Source organism: Centruroides sculpturatus, unplaced genomic scaffold, assembly GCF_000671375.1.
Source record: "Centruroides sculpturatus isolate CEXI.00-Female unplaced genomic scaffold, Cexi_2.0 scaffold619, whole genome shotgun sequence".
In the NCBI taxonomy this organism is placed as follows: domain Eukaryota; kingdom Metazoa; phylum Arthropoda; class Arachnida; order Scorpiones; family Buthidae; genus Centruroides; species Centruroides sculpturatus.
The window spans coordinates 171518-195123 of NW_019384948.1; the positions used below are offsets into that span (position 1 = coordinate 171518).

The 23606-nt window shown below is 30.0% G+C and overlaps 1 protein-coding gene across 5 annotated transcripts in view; it reads left to right on the forward strand.

The window, feature by feature from the left end:
- Positions 1-23606, forward strand: part of LOC111632235 — an 88106-nt gene that overhangs the window by 14591 nt on the left and 49909 nt on the right. For all 5 annotated transcript variants that reach the window (XM_023376621.1, XM_023376617.1, XM_023376618.1 and 2 more), the window contains 3 exons: positions 7629-7730; positions 9683-9749; positions 19991-22224. In XM_023376621.1, the coding sequence (XP_023232389.1) occupies positions 20093-22201 (2109 nt within the window). In that variant the 5' untranslated portion in view covers positions 7629-7730; positions 9683-9749; positions 19991-20092 and the 3' untranslated portion in view covers positions 22202-22224. The remainder of the gene's footprint in view (positions 1-7628; positions 7731-9682; positions 9750-19990; positions 22225-23606) is intronic.

Sequence of the window (23606 nt, forward strand, 5' to 3'; positions counted from 1 at the left end):
GAACGTATACCCGTCACCTTTAACCCATATGTAAGATCTATATATGACAAGATCGCCAAGAAGCGCCAAATCAGTATTGCTTACAGGAGGTGCCCTACTATTTTTAACATCCTAAGGAATGGGAAGGACCCTCCTAACCCCAGCAGAAGACCGGGGATCTATAGTGTCCCTTTGAGAGATAATAGATGCAACAGGGACTTAATATATATAGGCTCTACTAAAAGATCCATAGGTGTCAGAATACAGGAGCATAAGGCAGACATTCGTCACGGGAGAACCAGCACGGCCCTTGCTACATACGCAACAGACCCGGGCATAGTTGCTGACTTTAATAGGGCCAATCTCCTCCTCGGTGCGCCTCCCAATGAACATCTCAAGTGCTTAGAGGCGATGCACATCTTTAAATCATCTATTGAAACCACGTGCATAAATTTTAAAGAGGAGATGATCTGGCAAGAGTTGATACATAACACGCTTTAACTGCCCGTTATTTCCGAGCAAGCGGACATGTCACGCATGCGTGACGGATAATTTAAAAGAAATGTTCGATCTTAAGAAAGAAATTATGTAAACAACATTCGTTAATGGCTTTCGTTGACGGCAGTCGTTAATTTGAACGGCATGCGCGACGCATCTTTTAAAAAAGAACTGTTCGATCGCAAGAACGAAGTTATTTGAAATATCGAATTTACGAGCTAAAATCTAAAGGAACCTGGGGAAGAACCTAGAAGAGGTTCAAAAACGTTTGTTTTTTGTTTCGTCGATCGTACCACACATTATATTGGTTCAGTGTACGTGTTTGATATAAGTGTGGTGAGTTGTGAGTTTTTTTTTTTTTTTTTATTGGAACACAACACAAATGTTTTCGGTCTACCCTAGGAACTCCAAGCAGAGTTCTAGAAAAAACTTTTCTGGTCTGATTGATGTTTCATTCAGTTTCTGATGCATTCTAATTTTGAATGCTTCTATTTTTGAATTTCCTTTTTAAAATTTTAAGAGTTGCTTTTTTTCCTTAAAATTGATTGAAAGACCCTGGCATTCTGCTTTAAAAATTTCTAATGCCTCAATTCCTAAGTTGGTTTATATGATGAGTTTGCTAAATCATGGTCACTTGTAATTTGGATGTAATGCCATTTTCACTGGCATATATAGCTAAGACAGTAGTGCTTTTCTTCTGTTCAATATTGGTTTTATGTTCATAGAGGCATTATTTGAGTGATTTTCTTGTAGATCCGATATATACAAGGTCTCTGTTGAATCTGTTATCTTTGAGCGGAATTTTATACACTCCCAGCACTCTTTTAATGTCTACCTGATCCTTCTCCTTTCTTAGTATGCTGAATGCATCCGGCTTAAGTCTGCAGACTATTGTACAGTAGGCTATTTTTGTATTAGTATAAGTCCCAATTTCTCAATTTAGGGACTGCATATGGCACTCATACATTATAACAATACAGTAGGGAGATGCATCCTGCTACAGACTGTTTTCTGGAGCTCTGTTCAATTGATCTTTGAGTTGGGTTTTTTGCTTGTCTGCCATTCTATATACTAACTTTACATCATAGTCGTGGCTTTCACCAATTTCTGCTATTCTTTTTATTTCTCTCCACTTATCTTGTTCCCTGTTAAGGCAGCTTTACACATTAAGTTAATCCTTTGAGGATTAGCCATGCATGCCTGTCCTTGAGTAATTCCTGGTAGTGTATGGGGGAAAATTTAACAGTTTTGGCGAACTGTACCGACCACTGGAGAAGAATCGATAAACCATTTGATTTTCCTGCACAGTGTTAGACTGCACAGGCCGACCTTAACGTGTGTGCCATCGTGTCGTTCAGTTGTGAGACCACTGAGTAGTTAGAACAATGTCTTGTGAATGTTTGGAAGAATCATTTTTTATAACCTTATTAACTTTTATTATTTATAACCAAAAAAATTAATTTTTCAGGTTATAAATTATTTTCAGATCAAAAATTTCTTGAGTAAATTGAGAAGTTTTCTAAATATTAAATTTTAATATTTAGAAAACTTCTCAATTTATTTCTTTCATTTTCATAAAACATCTTGTTACTCTATATCATTTTTTTTACATTTTAAAAAATTTATTGTTTTAATATCCAAGTGAATTAAAACATGACGACTTAAAATAAGACAAAGTTTAATAAATTCTTTTTAATTATTAAATTATAAAATTAATTTGTGATGATAATGTTTACAATTTGTACTAATATCGGATTTGGTTGAGAATTATTAATGTATATTCGTCTATAAAATTTAATCCATGAATTTTTTTGGTAGTAAAATGGACTTGCTGATCTTTCGCTGATAATTGATGCTTTTTAACAGAATCTATAGCCCAAGATTTCTCTTGAAAAATTAATTTTGTGATCTGAAATAATTCCATTAAAAAATTATTCATATGAAAAATTAATTTTGTGATCAGTGCTACCCAAACCACTACTACTACTTATTACATCATAGACTCTATGCATACTTTTTTCCCGCGAGTTTTAATAGAATTTGTTGCCAATAAACATCCAAGAACAGCCAGTATGTCATCATCAGATGCTATGGCCGACTGACTGACTAAGAGACAATGGCGTAGTGAACATAACTGGCGCCCAGGGCACAACACTATATTGGCGCCTCCTCCCCCTCCAGAAACAAATCTCGTTTGTCTTGGAGACCATTTGGCGCCCCTCTGCGAGTGGTGCCCGGGGCACGTGCCCTACTTGTCCCACCCTAGCTATGCCTCTGCTGAGAGATTTTCTTCTTCGTGTGTGGGCAATAGGAAATTTTGAAGTTCCTCAAGGTCAGGCAGCCTCATAGGATTAACTTAATGTATATGGCCGCCTTTACAGTGCGTGTGGGCCTTTCTGGTAAGTGCTCTAAAGGCCACCATTATGAGCATTATAAGGATAGTGCATGTATTTATAACTGTGCTATTGCTTTAAACAATGAATGACATGGACCATTGAAAAGATGTTAGAACGTATATGGGGACATGATTTAGTTCAACCACTTTGACGCTTAATAATTAACTCCTGTGTTAAACCATCTGACTCCGATTCCAACCACTCTGACCACAGAAATTATTAGGCTTCGAACAGGGTGAACGAAATCATGCCCCCCACACAATCTAACATCCACACACATAGAAAAAACCTTGAATCTTTTGCATATCTCGAAATTTCAAGGTGTCCCAAGCCCAAAAATGTAAAAATTTGGGAGGGATCATTTTTTGATTGAGCACTACACTTTTCCTCTGTTGTATATAACAGCTGGAAAAGTAAAAATTATCGAATACATATTTATATATTACTTAGAGCATAGAAACTTTTTATTCCAAAGCTAAAAGACTTCTCTCTATCTTTATTACAACTTTATTTATTGAATATTTTATTCTGAGGTCACGTGATGACATCAGAATTTCCGGGTCTCTTTCGGTAACAAGTCTGCCCCTAGTCGGAGTCGGATGGTAAGGAAAAGTCGGAGTTGGAGTCGGTAGATTTTTACACGACTCCACAGCCCTGGTTACTAAGTAATGCAGGTACTGTTAGCCTTATCAGTTTGGAGTCTGGAAAGCAAAAATAACATATTTTTATTTTTACATTATACTTTTGTCCACTTTGGATGTTCTTGTGAACTAGGTTGTTATACTGAGAGGTATCCAAATATCCTACCTAGTTCACAAGAATGTCCAAAGTGGACAAAAGTATAATAAAGTGGGTGATTGGTTAACAAACAGTTCAGATAGCGAACAAATCGGATAACAAACACTTTCACAAAAGATTTTTATGATTGGACAATGAACACATGTTTGGATAATGAACACTTTACTGAACAAACATAAAAAGAAGCGACGGAAAATAAAGAATACTGATTGATTTTCCCTTGTCTTCAGGTAATAATTTGAAACCTTTTGGAGTGAGGGAGATGTCAACATCGACGCCAAACCCGATACCAATCGAATAATATTAATATTCCTCTGAATTTTGAAACTCTCCCTTGTAATTCCAGCTTTTTGTTTATCTTTCTGACAATTTTTTTATAGTATTTGCGAGACTGTCGCACGGGCACTTGTTAAATTTTGCGTCAGGGTTTATTTACGAAAGGTGAAAATTTAACTGTCCAATTCGTTAACTTTTAATACCAAATTTCGAATTTCATTTGGGCCTTGCATTTAAATAATTTTTTGTGGGCTAGTTGATTTCTGTTCTCTGAATTTTTGTAAGTGCTTTTCTGAACTTTTTATTTAAAAACGAAACTGATAATATTATGGAGCCTAAAAGAATGGAGTGCCAAGAACTGTGCTCACCATAGAAACCAAGTAAGATAACAGCCAAGATAGAAAGCACAAGATGTCTGATGTCTGATGTTGCTAGGTGCATGGCTTGAACAGATCTACAGTAGACACAATCTTAGCTATGAAAGATATATCAAGAAGTTTCAAGCTGCTAATGGAGTAATGAAAATCACATCTAAGAAATAAAGAGCATTTTAGAGCTCATAATGGAACCTGAAACTGATCTGACGACAGAAGAACTCCAGGAATGTCAGAACAACGATTATCCAAGTGGCATCCCAATTAAAATAAGGTTAATGGGGTTGGGTATCTCTACAATTACAATACTATTAATGAATTCCGAAAAATCCTGAAGAAAAGAGAAAAGCAATCGACATTGAACAGATTCTTTAATTCCCGACAAATACAGAAACAGAAAAAACACGACTAATAAAAATGCAAGACTGCATATATATGTATTTTTACTATTACATATAAATAAATATAGTAAAAAAGTATTTATTTTTTATTTTTTGGAGTCTCCAGAATGAATTAATCAAAGTCCCATAAAACCTATGGTAAAGTGATAATCGGTTAACGAACAATTCGGATAACAAACAAAAATCTTGGAACAGATTATGTTCGTTAACCGATCACCCACTGTATAAATAATTCAGGACAAAATGCACATAGCAACAAAAGTAACATGTTAAGTACTTACTTGTTAGTACTTAACATAGGAATCATTTTTGAATAATTTTTTTATGTATAATTTCAAATAACAGATTTTATCACGATATTTAAATAGTATTTCATGTGTTCTATCATCAAAATTTTTATGTTTTAGTCTATTGAAAAGAGATCAAAGTGAAAAAAGCCCCTACCCAAAAATTTCCCAAATTTTCTGTCAGTCAATAAAAAAAACCCAATTTGGAAATGATGGTTGGTTTAGCATGTGAAAATTGTCTTCTGTTCTCAATGTCACTTCCTACTTTCCTGCCCAAACTTACCATATGACTTCATGAAATTGCTAGGTGTATGGTGTATGGGACTCCTGTCATACAGGAACTCAACAATTTTGCTGAAGTGTGCTTTGTGATTAAATTTCATGCTGAATGTCAAAATAAGCAGACTAGGGTTTTTATTGTTAGTATTATATTTTTATCACCACTTTAAAAATTTGATTGCAGGTTTTTATGAACTGTCCATATTATGTAAATTAAATGTAAAAATAAATAATTAAAATATATCATTTTATTTTATAACTATCCTTTGTCCAGTAATAGTAATCAGAAGTCAGGAAATGTTACAGAATGTCAGAAAATTTTATTATTGATATTATTAAAATCATTTTCTGTTTAAAAGTTTGTTCAACATGTTGTAACCTTTTAAACTTGATTTCCTTCCAAGTTTCACTTGTTTAAATATTTTAATTTTGTAACACATCAATTATTTTTTGAATTCGTCACAAGTCAATGATTTTATTGGGTTGTTCGGAAAGTAATTTCATTTCTTTTATCACAAGACGGATTAGTCATATTTTTCCCGCCATTTTCATTCTAAGTCATATTATCATTATATATTTTGACAGCTAGCATTTTAATTAATTAAGGCTTATTTGTAAAAAATTTTGTTTGATTTTGTGCAATTGATTATTTTTTGTGCCCCATCAAATATGGAAGATTGAAAGCAGCATTTTTGGCATATTTTGTTCGTTTATTACTGAAAAGATAAGAATGCTGTTCAAGTGAGAAAAAAATTGTGTGACATGTATGGAGAAGATGTATTGACAGAACGACAGTGCCAAAACTGGTTTACAAAATTTCATTCTGGCAATTTCAATATTGAAGATGCACCACATTCTAGATGGCCAGTTGAAGCCAATGAAAACAAAATAAAGACACTGATTGAAGCAAACTGCCAAATAACAACACGTGAAATCACTAAGAGATTAAGTTTGTCAAATTGAACTGTTTATGATTACTTGAAAGAAATTGGTTTCATTTCAAATCTTGATATATGGCTTCCATATGTTCTTAAAGAGAGATGCTCTCTTTGATGGGATTTTAAGGAAATTGTTTTTTTGGAGCTTCTAACAAACAATTTAACAATTGATTCGAAAGTGTACTGCCATCGAGTAAACAAATTGAATATCATCATCAAACAGAAAAGGCGGCCAGAATTGATCAACAAAACAGGTGTAGTGTTTTACCACAATAATGTCAAATTTCACACAAGTTTGGTAACTGGTCAGTAACTGTTATAACTTAGATGGGATGTACTATCACACCAACCATATTCGCCAGATTGAGCACACTCGGATTATTACTTGTTCCAGTCTGTACAATTTTTTTTTAACTGTAAGACATTTACTTGAAATGACAATGTCAAAAATCACTTGGATCAGTTTTTTGTAAGCGACAAAACTTTTATGAATGTGAAATCATGCTACCACCAGAAATGATGACAACAGGTATTTGACCAAAATGGTCGATATATAATTCAATAAAAGATTTATTTATTATAAAAATATTGTGTTTTTCCCCCACAGAAAAAAAACGAAATTACTTTCCGAACAACCCAATAATAATTGTTCAAATTATTAATGTTCTTTTCTGTAACTCATGATTGGAATTTAACATCAGCATATAATCTGCACCTTCTTTCAAATACACACAATCCTCAGGTTAACCATATGAAATTATTATGTACTTGCTGCTAAGCATGAAACTTAAGAAATAATTTACGTATTTTATTTAAAATCATTTATGTTTAACTATTCAAAAATAGTTTTTAATATAATCTGCTGTTAGATAATTATAGATTTTAGGAAGATTAATTCTTTGTAAATTTAATTATATAAACATATGTTGACAAATTATAAAATACAGTACATTGATTAGTATCTAGTTTGTCATGTTAAGAAATCTGAAAAAAATACCATAATAGTAAAATTTTCATTACATTCTTTTTAATTATTGAATCCTACAAAGTTTATTTATGTTCATTATAAAGTTTAAAAGAAGCTGTGTAAGATATTTTCTTCCAATATTATAATTATACTGTTAATTTAAATATTTATGAAACAGAATTAAATGTTTAATTTTATGTATTAGAATTTTTTAATTCTAAGCATTTAAGTATTTAAGCAGTGAAATATCATATTTATATTTTATTTTTTGTTTCAAAACAGAAAAAATTAGTTAAATGTTTAAAAAAATATTAATTAGTTATGTACATTAACAACTATTAAATAAAATGGCCAAAATTTTTATAATTAAAGTTTTCATTGAAAGTTTTATGTTTGATATGAAGTATTTCATGACTAATGTTTAATATAATTTAGCAGATGGATGTTTCATAATGAGATGTTTAATAACCATATCCTGTTTGAAATTAGTGGTTGTTCTCTATTAGTCAACTAACATTTTAAAGTTCATAAATTATTGTAAGTATTTCAAATTTTTTGAAGTTTTATTAAAATTTAATATTTTTTTCAATGAAGATGTTGATATTTATATTAATTTTAACAATATAAGATTACTAAAATTTTTTGTTTACTTTATTATTAATAATAAAAAAAGCAAATAAATATAATTATAATATTAATTAATTAATTTTGCTACCAATTTCCACTAATATTGTTTGCTGAAAATAAAAATAAAAAAATACACACAATTATTTATTGTAACATCGTCACAATGCTAGGCTGCAATTTTTAATCATATTTTAAATTTAAAATATATTCTCTCCACCTCAAATTAGTAGTGGTTGCCCCTTCACATCATACTTTACTCGCTAGCAATAGAGTTGTATTGGTCATTTAACTCTTTTTATGGAAAAATTTTTGAATTGAAATAATACAACTTCCAGGACAAACTGGAAGTTCATATATAGTTAATTAGGACCTCCTGTCTCTAAGCTTTCCATATCTGGTCTTGTATTTCATCTATCTAAACTCCATTCTCGAGATTAAGGAAGGACAGACAGTGGGAATTTATAGGTCTAAGATTTTTTCAAATTGTAGCCCAATAAATGAAATATTGTTTGATTTGCTTTTAACTAGCTTTATAATAAAGTTAATAATATACAATTACAACTGATTAGGCATAATTCTTATGAATCTCTCTTTTCTTACTTTTATTCATAGGTTAGTTAATTCAATTTTGGAAAACTGAGATGATTATAAATATTTATTAATTACAATGTTCTATCATCATTAAGACATATGAAAATATTATATTATAATTATTATTTTTAACATTTTGTAATTTTTTAAATTAAAAATATTATAATTAGTTTTTATGATACATTTATTTCCACAATTAAATTTAAAAATTTTTTACATTTAGTTTTATGAAGGTGTAATTTAAATTCTGAGAAAAAGGATGATCATATTCAATTCTAATTTATAAAAAAAAAAAAGAAAAAACTGTTAACACTGAATTCCTCTAGAATGTTCAATGGAAATGTAAAGATTAATTATTATGCCTTTTTGTCCTTTTTTAACTATTTATAATTTGTTTTGTATACTAGTACTTTCTATATATTAACAGGACTTATTATATTGGAAAATTATGGATGCAGATATTTAGTCTTACAGTTCAAAATAATGTTCTTTATTTAGTTCACCTGTGAACAAAATAAAGAACATTATTTTGAACTGTAAGACTAAATATCTGCATCCATAATTTTCCAGTATAATAAGTCCTGTTAATATAAAGTGCTAGTATACAAAACAAATTAGAAATGTAAAAATGTTTTCATTTGAATTTATGATTTGAACTCTGTGGTCTGATGATAAAGTTTTAAAATTGTCTAACTATATAAAAATATTTGACTCTTCTACTATTCTTGGTGTTTAATTTATCCGAAATTCACAAGGAGTCAAACATTTTTAAAAATTGAAATGGCAGGTAAATGTATGCAGTAAGTTTTTCAATTTTTTAAAGATGCTTTTGGTTAGTTTAGACAGAGGAAAAGCTGCTAAATGAATTCATAATTGCAATTTAAAATTAACAGTAAATTTGCATTATCACATAACTTGCGTCTGCTTTAAAATTGACTTTTAAATACAGATTACATGTTAGTTATTTACTGGAAAACATGGTAGTTTAAATTTATTAAAATTTTTGTCTTTAAATAATTACTCATAGACATTATGTAAATATGCTAGTGTTTCTAAACAGCATAAAACAATGTATTTCACAAACTCAGCAGAAATATTACATTTTGAAATTTTAATAAATAAAAATTGATAAGAAAGGTTAAATATTTGCATTTTTATTAAAGATTAATTATTCACAGATTCTAATCATAAAAATAAAAAGTGTTTGATTAAATTGCTTGAATTTTATCTTATTATTATTAGTAATGATTATTAATTTTCATAATTTTCAGGATTCAAACTGTAATGGAATATGAAACCTATGGAATGTACAACCTACTCTGAGGAAATTCAGTATTGGTAGGTTAATTTTTGTACATTGACATAATTTGAATACTTGCATAATGTTACATACATTAAATTATTAAATCATATTATTGTAGATTATATAACATATAATAATAGGATCTTTTAGTTTTTCTATTATTACGAAAAATGTCTGGTAATTTTCCATCTCTATGTAATGACTTAGCTTGCACACACTGGATTGGATTTGAATGGTCAGAATTTTTTGGTAATTATTTAAATAGAACCCTGGACACAATTTCTGATCAAATTGGAAACATCATCAGATTGGAATCAGTTTTCATAGGATGTATATTTTGACTGATTCTGAAACTGTACACAGGTGTGCTGATAATTTCCTTTTATTGTATCATTCATTGCAAATATGTGCCTGTTTCTATTTGCTGGAAAGTTTTTGTTTGCAATATTGTATTTTGTTTTTATTCAAAATAATTGATTATGAGAAATTAATAAATTTAATTCAGCTGTATCCAAATATTTGTTATTTCACGCAAATAATGATATGACAATGTTGGGAAAGAAAATTCAAGGGAGGAAATCTGAAACTCTAAATAGAAATCATAAGTAATAACACTTCTGACCCTAACGTGTAGATAAAATTAGTTCTTGTTCATAAAAAGGGTTTTGATCTGACTGATCTGAGTCAATGTAGTGGATTGTGTGGCAAGCTTTAGAGAACTATTTAGAAGCCAGCTGTGTGTGTAAATTCTCTACAGTGTATGAGCTCAACAGTTAATTACACTATCTAGCATTACAGTTGTGAGAAAGTCTATGTGCAACTTAGTAAAATCAACAACAGTGATGCTAGCAGAAATTATTTTCATTTATATAAGCACTTAGGTGGCTTTTCTTTTTTGCTAGACTTATTATACCATCTATGATGGTATAATAAGTCTAGCAAAAAACTATAATAAGTCTAACAAAAAACTTTTTTGCTAAACTTATTATACCATCTATGATGGTATAATAATTTGATGGTATAATAGATATATGGTATAATAGATGGTATAATAATATGATGGTATAATAGATGGTATAATATTATTATACCATCTATGATGGTATAATAAGTTTAGCAAAAAAGAAAAGACACCTTAGTGCTCATATAATTGAACACAAGACTAGACAAGAAGCGTATTGTACAAGAAATTACTTTATTTACTGCTTATTTATTCTAAGTCTGGTAATTCTATCATTCTTACCAAGAACTATAATGACCATGTTGTCATTCCAGATTCTTGTCTCAACCACAGGAAGCTCTTTAAGTATACTGTATATATTAGCAACATTAAAGTTTTTTCCTATTTAACTTTTTGGGACTATTTTAGCTAATATAATAATAATCATATGTAGACATCCTAACAATCTTATCCAGAATCACATGACAAAATTATGCCAAACAACCGTCTAGCTCAGGGATGCCTCTTTGGAAAGAGAAGAATTCATGATTGTCATACATCAGATCATAAATACATAAACTTAAAGAAGGCCTATTTAAAAAGACCACCACCAGGCAACACTTGTAGAAAATGCCACATTAAAATGTCCAAAACTATTCAAGTATCACATCATGTCACAAACTTTTAGCACTTATAGACTACTACCATATATAGTGATAGCTCGGTTTTTGTTGGTAATCCATCTGAAAACAATCTGTGAAATCTGAAACAGAGACAATTATGTAAGCAGAGTTTAAAATCTGCTACTCATTAGCACCCCTCCCCATTAACTCCACATCTGTGAACGTCAAGAATTTGGAGAACTGAGGGGTCTTGAAGGGGAAGGAATGGCTTGGTTAGGGGATGGAGGAGAGAAGGTTCCCACTTTTCACCCTGGACTATGTGTAATGGATGTAAAATTCATCTGTGCTTGTGATCACCTTTCTTTTTAGGTCAATTATTGTATACTTAACGTTTGTGTTATTACAAATTATTTCCATATGAATCAATGTAGATCCAATTAATTCATTCTAGACACTCCAAAATACATACCCAAAAACACATTTTATAGAGAATAAATATAGTGTTTAATACTAAAAACAATAAGAAATTAATATAAAATGAATATAAAAGACTAATGTAAAGAATAAATGAATATTTAATATGGCATTTCCTTTGATGAATCTAAAAGGCAATGGAATTGGGCATATTCAAAATCTCGGCATCAATCCAGTGAGATGCTGCTGGAAGTGACACAACTGCTGGTGCTTTCTAGAGAACACAAATGCTGACCGCCAGGAATTTCAGGAGAGAAAAACAAGATGATGTCATGCGATATGAATGATGTGGACTCTCAAGTGTTGTTAAATTTATTTTTGAACTTATTTAAAGAGAACAGCTTAATGAAAAATCAATATTTTGAGAAGAGAAATAGGGATGAAGATTTTTTAAATTTCTATAGGAGTTTTAAATAATTAAATTAATCTTAAGATTACACTTTAACAACTAAAAAATTATGTCTTCTGTAAATATACTTATATATTAAAATATTCTATTAATGTACTAACTGAATATTAATTTATTCAGGGTTTATTCATTAACAAATAAATTAAATTCAAAATTTTCAACATAAAATATAGCTCTTATGAGCCTTGTGATGGTTGCCACCTTCTTTGCTGGTGTATTGAGCAGTATTGAGCACTGAAATAGATGCTTGCAGGTTGCTGGAAGAATGCTGGCAACCGGTAGTCATCAGAAATTTTGAAGAGGTGCTGGCTACACACTGAGATTTTGAATACTCCCTTCCATTGCTAGATGTGCAAGGTAATGCAAACACAATGAGAAACATTGCCACGCTGAACAGGAAAACGCATGGTTTTGCAAAATTAGCAGCGAGGTCATGTGGTCATGTCAACTAAATCTGAAGCAACTGACGAAAACCAAGACAAATTTTTCATGAAAAAAATTTATGAAAACTGAAATCAATAACTGAAGTCAATGAAAACTGAGATATTATTGTATCTAACCAAACAGCAAACATACATCAAAAGCTTGCACCAAACACATCCAAGAACCATACTACAAATAAATATTATAAAGTAATAAGTAACAGTACAAGCAGATTTGCATTGCTTTTGCAATTTTTAGACAAATCACAACTTTTCCTAAAATCACAATTTAGAAAGAACTGGATATCATTTACAAGAAAGGAATGTTAATACTGCCTAATATTATAAGTATCATTACAGTGTCTAGTAATGTTTCTTTTTCTCTAGAATTAAACACAAAATTGCTATAGAGAACTTATCATACAGGAAAACTTTCTTGATGAAAAAAAGTAGACTTCATTTTTTTCATTTATTATTTTCATGAAAGGAAATGCATTTTGGGCCATTTGCCTTTCATCAGTCTGTAATGTATAATAATGGTAAAACTGAAATGATATCTAAAGGAGATTGCTGGAATAAGTAAGTGTTTAAAAAATGTAGGGGTAAAACAAAAAAGGAAAAAATTGTTAAAATATAAAAAAATTGGCAAATAAAAGCTTAAAACCTTTTAAAATAAAACAACAAAAACTTGCTAAAGTGCCACATTTTTTAAATATTTAGTTTTTCCAGCAGTCATCTTTAATTTCAGTTTTACATTAGTATACATTAAGGACTGAGGAGGGGCAAATGGCCCAAAATGCATTTACTTTCATGAAAAATAGAAAATAAAATCTGCTTTTTCCATCAAAAAAGTGTTCTTTTATGATAAGCACAAAATTGATATAGAGAACTTAATTCTAAAGAACAAAAGAGAGAAAAGAAGCAATCAAGTTCTGAAAAAAGTGTCTAGTAAGTTTATTGAAATTTTTGATATTATTGTGATACCGAGGATCTTGAAATTAAAATGTGTTAATGTGTTCAATGAATTTTTGCATACATTTATTATTATTGTAACATAAATATCAGTTCATATGGCAGTTGTAATTTATTTATACTGTAAAATTTTACAAATTAATATTTTAAACTATGGAATTAATATTTTGATATTGTAAAGTTCAAAAAGATCACATAATCTAGCTGAAGAGGGTGCGAAAATACTGACATGTATTCTGGTAGCATTAAGTGTTAATTAAAAAAATGAAAAGGTATGTGATTTGTCTAAAAATTGTAACAGTAATGCAAATATGCTTGTATAATTACTTATTACTCATAATAGATTATAGACAGAAAACTTATAATGCACATTACAGACATTCTTAGAAAGCAATACACACAAAATATAATATGACTGAATCATAATCATAGACTAAATAATCCATCAAAATACCAGACGACATATTTATTGACAAACAAAACAAAATCATATACAAGTATCCTTCATACAACACAGCACTTCCACAACATGGTTTTGCTCTAACACTGAAAATTGGGAAAATCCCTCGTACAACATGGTTTCTAGTTTCACTCTAACATGTTCCTAAACTTTTCCTAAAATCACAATTTAGAAAGACGTTACATGCGACATGATCAAAACTAAATCTGAAAAATTGAGGTTACACAAAATTAGGATTCTATCATGTATCAAGCCTGTCTTGGGGTCACAGTGAGTAATTCCTGTGACTTAATGGAAAAGAAAGAAATGCATGTTATTTTTTTTAATATTTTTGTATGTAAGCAAATCCACAACAATATTTATTAAGTTGAACTATAATATATATAAACAATAAGAATAATTATATACAAGTTAGTAACAAATATACAGTTTAACCTACTTATAACGTCATCCATGGGACCGGCAATTTTTTGACATTATAACCGAGTGTCGTTATCTGCGGGGTCATAATTTCAGTCCCATAAAAGTATCAAGTCTGTTTAAGAATCTATTATAAAATTCATCTAATTTAATATCGTATGTATAAAAGTGCAAACTAAATGTTTAAATCAACTTTATTTACATTATTATGTCTAAATTTACAACGATGTAATTAAAAATTTCAAAAATTACCTTTATAAGAAATTTTTATTTGTCAAGTTTCGATAATGGCGGCACTTTCGGTTTTGAGAATAATGTTGAATCAAAAGGCAACAAAAAGTTAAATTAAGCAAGAAACGAGAAAATTATCATTCAGATGTTATTAACGCCTGGATGATAATTTTCTCGTTTCTTGCTTATCTATCAATGGACATGTCTTTATTAAGTCCAATATCTTTCACTTTTAGGTTAAATTAATGTATATCAATTAAAAAGAAACGATAAAAATATTCACTTAAAAAAAGTCAGTTATTGTAGATTGTAGGCATTTTTCACCTAAAAATTGTTTATCAATGTCATTTTCTAAGTCGTAGATTTTGTTCATTATTTCCAATGAAGTTTTATGAGACCTGTAGAATTTGCTAAACCAAAGTCTCTGCATACATCTGCCTTTTTTCTTTTACTTTCAGTTGCTTTAATTATTTCTCCTTTGCAGTCTTACGTTAACGCTTTCCTTTTTAAGCTAGCCATTTTACCTGATTTGATGCTAAACTATAACACGAGTATGAGAGCTATGCAGACTAACCCACTGTCACATTGTTTAAAGGGGTGACGCATCTTACCCCACCGAATCAGGTGGTGACAGTACCACCCACAATCGTTCTAGGAAGCGGACTCTGACCCTAGGACTGAACACTTAGTATTTTCTTTGATAAATAAAATTTATAATTTAATTTTGTAAATTTGAGAGTGCTTCAAATATGACGTTAAAACAGGGTTTTATGTCGTTACAAGTGGGTTTTTTAACATTATCTAGTATAGTAAAATCGTGGGACCGATAAAAATTTGACATTATATTAGGGTTGTCATTACATCCGATATTATAATCAGGTTAAACTGTATATATCAAATATTGAAACAAGCAAAAAAATTCAATAAAAAGAAATTCTTTTCCCAACTCAGGACATACAATTAATTAAATCTCACCAGTATCAACTACATTTAAAAACAAAAAAATACACTCTTACAAGTTAAGTGCTTTACCAAAAATAATGCCAGACAATTTAGTATAAAGTAAATAGCCTTTACACACTCAAAGTCGCTTTCAGGAGCTACACTTCTCCATTGAAAGAGTGTCATCTTTTATCTGGCTTACAAGTTATGATGCACATGCACTATCCTATTTACATATTTGAGCATTACAGGATCAGTCATGTATGCAAGTGAATGTTTTAATTTTGAATTTAGTTTATTATTGGGGTTTTAGGAGTTTTCTGTTCTTAAAAACATAATAAAAAATGTCCCCAAAAACAAAATAATAATAACTAAAAATAACACCCAAAATGTAAAATAATGATCAGATTTTAACTCCTTGCATATGCTTCAAGAATTTGGGAAATTCTCTGTACAAAATTTCACAGCTTTTAAGTACAACCCTTTATTTGGTATTTTTTTTTTATTCAAGTAACCACTTGTGTTATCTCAAATTTGCCCTTGGATTTTAGAATATTGAAAATTCCAATTTGTTTTTTTGTCTTTTGTCAGGTTTAATGAAAATTAATAGTGCAATTTTTTCTTTGCTGTCCTAGCTTTCCTATCAACTAGATATTGTTGTTGTTGCTTTCAGATTTTAGCCTTTGACTGTCACTTTATTTGTTTTTATAGATTAAGCTTTGTATTAAGTAAACTGTATTTAAACACTTTTAGGTAAGTGTTAGTAACCTTTTTTTAACTGTAGGTAAGTAATTATTTGTGAAAATGAACAGTGTTATCTAGACACTTGAACAATTCAGTATTCAAACACAAATTCTGGAAAAAATCACTGTCCTCAATTGAACAAACACAGACTTTCTAGAAGAAATTTTTGATTAACAACAATATTTTTATTTTGTCATACAAAAAAATTTAATGGTGAAAAAAAATGAAGATGTTGCTGATATTTCTTATCAAGATCAACAAAAAAGCTCAGAAGATTGTAAAAAGAAAATGCCCTCATTTAACTAAAATTAACATTATTGCATCATACGGTACTTTTGATCGTGATTGTTAGTTAATTATTGATTGGAAATAAATTATTGATTGCTTTAATAAACATATTTCTCTTAGTAACAAAAAAGAATAGTATACTTTAGCTAACTTCTGGAACGTAACCCTATGTTTTGCGTAAGTCCTTTGTTTCATATAACATGGATTCATATAACACAGCACTTTTTGGAACATAACTAGTGTTATATGAGAGATACCTGTATATCAGAGAGAGATCCATTCCAAACCCCTACATCTTACAAGCTATATATATATACTAGCAGATGAGCCCAGCATTGCTCGGACAAAAAGTAACGATAGCAAAGATTAAGATTGTTAGATTATAGTTGATCTTACCCATTTTCACCATGTGCAAGAATTGGATCCCCCTCTTCCAAGACTAATTAGAAAATTTTTAGATATCTGCTTACCACACCAGGATAATGATAATTAACCTTTTAAACTCATGACGTTTCACTGTTCATTGTTTGAAAATTGTCACTGCAAACATTACTCACTCAAGGTCATTCAACTTATATTATTCAAAAATCCAGCAATTATCATACACATACGAAAAAATTCATGTATATATGTTACTTTTTGTTGTTTAGGTAGTAAAGTTTCTTTTCACTAGCATAAAAAATTTCTCCCAAAAATATATGTTAAAAATGACAGTTTGAATATTATTTATAATTTACACAACTCGGTCATAGATAAAATTTCTCGATTATATTCATTTCTGTAAGTAATCCTTTTCAAATGGCCATTTTGTTCTGTACATTTTGATTAAAATGAACTCAGTTTTTTTTTTTACACAAAGTAATTTCTTACTTCAAAAAAATTATAAATACTTAAAATAAAATTAAAATTAAATGCCATTAGGTATTAAATATGTGAAACAAGTGTACAGAATAACCTACAGTAGTGTAGTGCCATCTATGAATGGAATGTTTTATAAGAATTGTAAATTCTCAGATTGACGATAAATTGTCAAGTTATTTGTTTCATTAATTAACTACTTGATGCTATATTGACAAATGATTGCAAAAGGGTTTACCCCCGGACTGTAAAGTGGATGAAGGTCGTCTCGTGTTCTACTTTCTATAGAAGTGACATAATCATTGTAAATAAAAGAAAATTTTAGTATATCTTTTATTTAATTTTAAATTTTGTTGTTCAAATTTACACCCAAATATTAAAGCGGTTTAAAATATTAGCATTTGGTAAATATACTTAATTTACGTATAACAAATATAAATAAAATTTTAAGAAAGAACAAAACAATCAAAAAAATGTGGAAATATTTTTATATATTCATTTTCAGATTTATTACATATGTTAAATTAATTCATTGGTATTTAATTTTAAAACAATATTTATCATTGGCATGCATCAGAAAAGAAACTATAACTTTTGTGAAAGACACTCCCCCTGAGAGGGACCTTCTCGGGGAAGTGTCTTTTACAAATGCACTCTGAAAAAGTCAACAGTCTACATCACCAATCTAATGCGTGACCTACTTTCTTTAACAGTAAAATGAAGTAAGCTACAGTACAACGATACATGTAAACACTAACCATAATGATCAAAACAAATTCTTAAAGTTCTTCTAAAATCCTCCATTTGGTCTTCGATATAGTTCTACGTAATAGCACTAAATCAGTAGACATGTCTAAATAACAGGTCTATAAACACTAAAAAACATAAATGTTTTGAAATTAGGACTAGATAATTATATGCACAAATAAATTAATAAGTCTATAATACATACTCTCACTTATATCCAAGTATTATATCCGAAGATCAGTTCTCGCTAATTGTCGAAAATAAATTATTTTTCAACTTTTCTTTCTGTAGCATATTCTGAAACAAGTTCTAAATTCATAGTAAAATTTCCACCTTATATCCATTAAAAAAACAGCACGTAATGCATGAAGAATGTAGTGCATAAGTTTTTGGTGAATACTAAGGACCCTGACTACAAAACCATTTACAACACATGCTGGTAGCATATGAAGCTCAAGGATGCAAGATGAGCTTAAAAGTTCATTTCTTACACTCCCATATTGACTATTTTCTGGAAAACTTGGGAGCCTACAGCGAAGAATAGGGTGAAAGATTTCACTAGGATGTCCGTGATATTGAGAGACATTACCAAGGAAAATGGGATGTCAATATGTTAGCTGACTACTGTTGGATGCTCAATCGAGAAACCAGAGAAGGAAATCGGAAATGAGTTCGGAGAAGCATCAAAGAGAAGAAGAAAAGAGAGTAGACCTAAAATTGTGTATAAATATCAGAAACAAGTTTTGATTAGTTGTAAGAAAATAGAATATATTTAGTTCATTGTAATAAATAAGAGTTTTTAGCAAAAATTTGTTTTTATTTTGTAAAAAACCTATATGTGATGGAATGTTACGGAAGTCATTTTTAGAATTTCCGATCTTTAAAACATATAATTCAGCAAAAATATCCCATGCAGCTGTAAAAAAATTTGTTTTTGCAGACCTATGTTATTATTTGTAATAGGAGTTTATTATTTATACTATGAAATGGCACCACTGCTGTTAGAACGCCTTTCCCGTGGGTGGAGAGGGTTAAGGATTACCCCCCCTTCCCATGGGGGTAATCCTTAACCCCATTTCCCATGGAGGAGAATAAATTTCCCTCTCCCATGGGGGAATAACCCCCCTTGGGGAGTGGAATTCCCCTATGGGAAGGGGAAAACATTCCCCATTGATATGAATTTATTATTTATACCACAGAAGGACTAGAATATATCTACAGAAGGACTAGAATCTGTAGAACCATAAATATCATAATCTGTTCTGACCAATCATATATTCACCTATATTATTAAGTATATGGAATACTTTGAGAGTATTCTGTATCATTTATCAACAGGAGAACGTTAGTGTCATAAGATTTTAGTTGTGATTGATTAGTTGAGAATATTAATATCTAAGATGGATTAGCTGGCCCATAATGTCAATCCTATCTTATTGAGATCCTTTTTTTTTTATTGGATTGTCAAAGATATGAGAGGAGAGATTGCCCAAAAGACAAGCCTGCCCTGATCAATGTTGTGAAGGACAAATGGTAAAATATTTTAGAGGTTACACAAAAAAGAAAGATGGAGAAATCTGTAGAACCTAAAAATTATAGTAGAACTTAGATTTAAGAATTAATTAAAAGTTTTCTGATGATAAAAAAATTTATAAATGAGTTGAAATGCCTAAATATTAATGATAAGACAGTGTTTTTTTTCAATGAATTGTTTCATGTAAAATATTAAAAACTTAATATTTACAGGTTCATTTAATGCAGAATATAGAAAAACATCATTATCAATTTTGTAGTTCATGGATGAAAGAATTTATTATTTGATACATTTAATAGAATGGTACTCTTTCCATGGCACAAGTGAAAAAAGGTAGTTATCCATCACGACAACTTCGAGCAGGACCAGCACCATTAGCTTCTTTTGAAGATTTGCCTTCTGATGAATTGGAAAGTCCTGATAGTTTGGCAGATCTTGATGAAAATATACTTAATAGTCAGTCTAGTAGACCTACAGACTTTGATGGTTCTTCCACTCCTAGAACTTTAACTGCATCTGCTTTATCCACTCCTCAGTTTGACAGTGATGGTGATTCGCAGTTTACTATTACACCCTGTGATGGTGTTAAAAGTCATGTACCAGGTTTAAAAACTTCATCACTTTCATCTCTTTTGAAAACAGGAAAGGAAGATGACAGAGCTAGTTTATCCAGCACTGGAGGTAAAAAAGGCTCTGTCAGCTCTTTATTATCTGCTGGTGAAAGTAGTAGACCAACTAGAGAAGATAGTCATCGGAAGGGATCTTGGACTGATATTTTTCGCAGTCGAAGCAGAAGCAGGAGTCGATCACCACAGGGTTCTCCTCAGAGATTAAGGAAGAAGAGTGACTCTTCCATGAAATATAAATCTGATACTGAATCAAATGATAAAAATGACTCTAAAAAAGAAAAGGGTAAATTTTTATCATCTTTATTTAAAATTGGAGGTAAAAAATCACCAAAAAGCAAGAGTCCATCTCCACCAAAATCACCTGCTGATTTTCAACCTGTTCCAATTACAGAAAAAATTGAAAAGAACAGATCTGCTCCCTCAAAACAAGTTGAAAGTAAACTTGATTCTCAAACAATTTCTGAAACTAAGGAGACTCTGAATAAGACAGTAACAAGTAAGGAAGAATCAAATAAAAATATTACTCAGAATCAGCTTGTAAATAACAAAATAATTAAAAAAGAAGAAAAAAGAGTTAGGCCAACCGATATTGAATTAGAAAGTATACATGGTTTACCTTCTACCACAAGTAGACATAAAGTTGAAGACCATGATAATATTAGTCATGCTGAAATAGAATCAGATACAAACAAAAAAGAATCTATTCCACACCATGATTCTGAAGGTGAACATGATCACGAGTCTTCAGAATCAGAATTAACTTTTGAAGTAGACAAATCTAAAACTACACTAGAAACCAGAGATAGTGAAGAAGATTATGAAGCTCAAAATCTTTTAAACCAAGATTCTATGGACACTGATGAATTTCCTGTGGCAGAATTTAGATTTCTACCTCCAGAAGCTTCTCAAATTCAGATTAAAACGCCAACAAGAAAACAAAGACTCGAAGTGACTACTATACCAATTGAAAGGCCAAGAAGTACAACACCTATTAATATTGCCCCTCTTGAAGCTTTTATTCAGTCAGCTACACCTTCACCAGATCCTGGTATTGAGAAAATACGCTTATCTCTGCCTGGTGAACAATTTATTTTACGACCAAAAAGTCCCAAGAAAGGAAATTTAAAAAGTTGGCAAGATTTTTGTGAAGAAGGATTACATAGCCCTAGATTAAATAAAAGACCTCAAAATGAAGACGAGTTTGTTTTACCTCTAAAAAGTCCTACAGATGATGAATATAATTTAGGAACAGAATCACCAAATAAAATTCCTAATAGTAATTCTATTGAAGATTCTTGGGTTACATTTGAAAATATCACTGATGATAACACAAAAAATCCAAATAATTTAGATATTTCAAAGAAAAATGCAAATTGTAAAAATGTTCTAGATGATAAAGGTGAAAGTTTTCAAGATAATTTTCAGTCTGAGGATTTTAATAAAGAAAGTGTCTTTACAGATTGTTCCTGCATTTGTCATAAATGTAATTGTGAATGTCATAATGTTAATGTTGATATGAACAGTAAACATTTGCATGATTCAGATTCTTCAATAAGTGGTGCTACAGAGATTCCTAAAGAACAAACAGAACAATCTATTTTGGATTCACAAACAGATATATTTGCAAAGAAAATTCCTAAAAGTTTTGATATTAATAAATGCAATTGTAAATGTCATAAAAAATGTGAAAGTGATTTAACTTTCCTATGTGATGATTGTTTATCTCAGAACAGAAATAATAAATGTGTTTCATCTGATAAACAGAATTTTTCTGTAGAAGACAAAGAGCAATGAAATACATTAATTTTCATTTTCAGGTGAGAATATTTTTAATTATATATATATAAACTATTAATTTATTTTGGTATTAAAATTAATATTAAAAAATTTATTTAATTAGAATTTCTTTTGACATTATCAAACTGAAGCAATATTATTATAGTATTATGTGTAAAAAAAGAATTTTAAAAATTTTTATATAGTCATAAATTCACAGTATCAAAAATAATGCTACATTGCTACCTAAATGCAGTGTAGTATTCTGTATCCACAAATTCAAGATAAAATAGAAATATTTGCTTTAATGTAATATAAAAACTTCAAATAAAACAAAATTAAATGCTTTTTGTTCTTTTATAATCCATTAAAGTAAATATTCCATTGAACTTTTTCATATTATATGTATTTTTTAACAAAAAATAAATATTTAAAAACAATATATTTAATGTCCCAATATACTAAATATACTGCAATAGCTAATTTAATACTTTTAGGGTAAATATTAAAACAGACCTGAAAACAAGATTTGTTTTAATCAGGGCTGTGGAGTTGTGTAAAAATCTACTGACTCTGACTCTGACTTTGCCTTACTATCCGACTCCAACTCCGACCAGGGGTGGACTTGTTATCAAAAGAGACCCGGAAATTCTGATATCATCACGTAACCTCAGAATAAAAGATTCAATAAATAGAGTTCTAACAAAGATAGAACGTAGAAACTTTTTATTCCAAAGCTAAAAGACTCCTCTAACTAATATATAAATATGTATTCGATAATTTTTACTTTTCTGGATGTTATATATAATAGAGGGAAAGTGTAGTGCTCAATCAAAAAATGATCCCTCCCAAATTTTTACACTTTTGACTTGGAACACTGAAATTCCAAGATAAGCAAAAGATTCGAGATTTTTTTCTGTGTGTGGATGTTAGACTGTGTGTGGGGCATGATTTAGTTCACACTGTTTGAAGCCTAATAACTTCTGTGGTTTTTAAATCAGAGTTGGATGGTTTAACACAGGAGTTATTAAGCGTCAAAGTGGTTGAACTAAATCATGCCCCCCATACACATTCTAACATCTTAGGTAAGAACATCTTAACAGGTTTCACTGTACTATTATAAAATGACAAAAAGCTTACTTAATTTTAAGGGTAGAGACGAATTTTATTTTATTTTTAAATTACGAACACTAATAATGAGTAAAATATTCGTTAAGTTCAACCACACAGGAGATATGACACATGACTTTTCTATGTCTTCACCCTGTCGACCTTTAATTAAGAATCAAAATTTAATAGCATTAATGCCTATTTATACACAAGCTACAGTACCAAATTTTGTTTCTTAAACTTTATCCATTCTGAGATATTGTTTATCTCAGAACAGAAAATAAAGAAATTAAACAAATTAGATGCCAACACA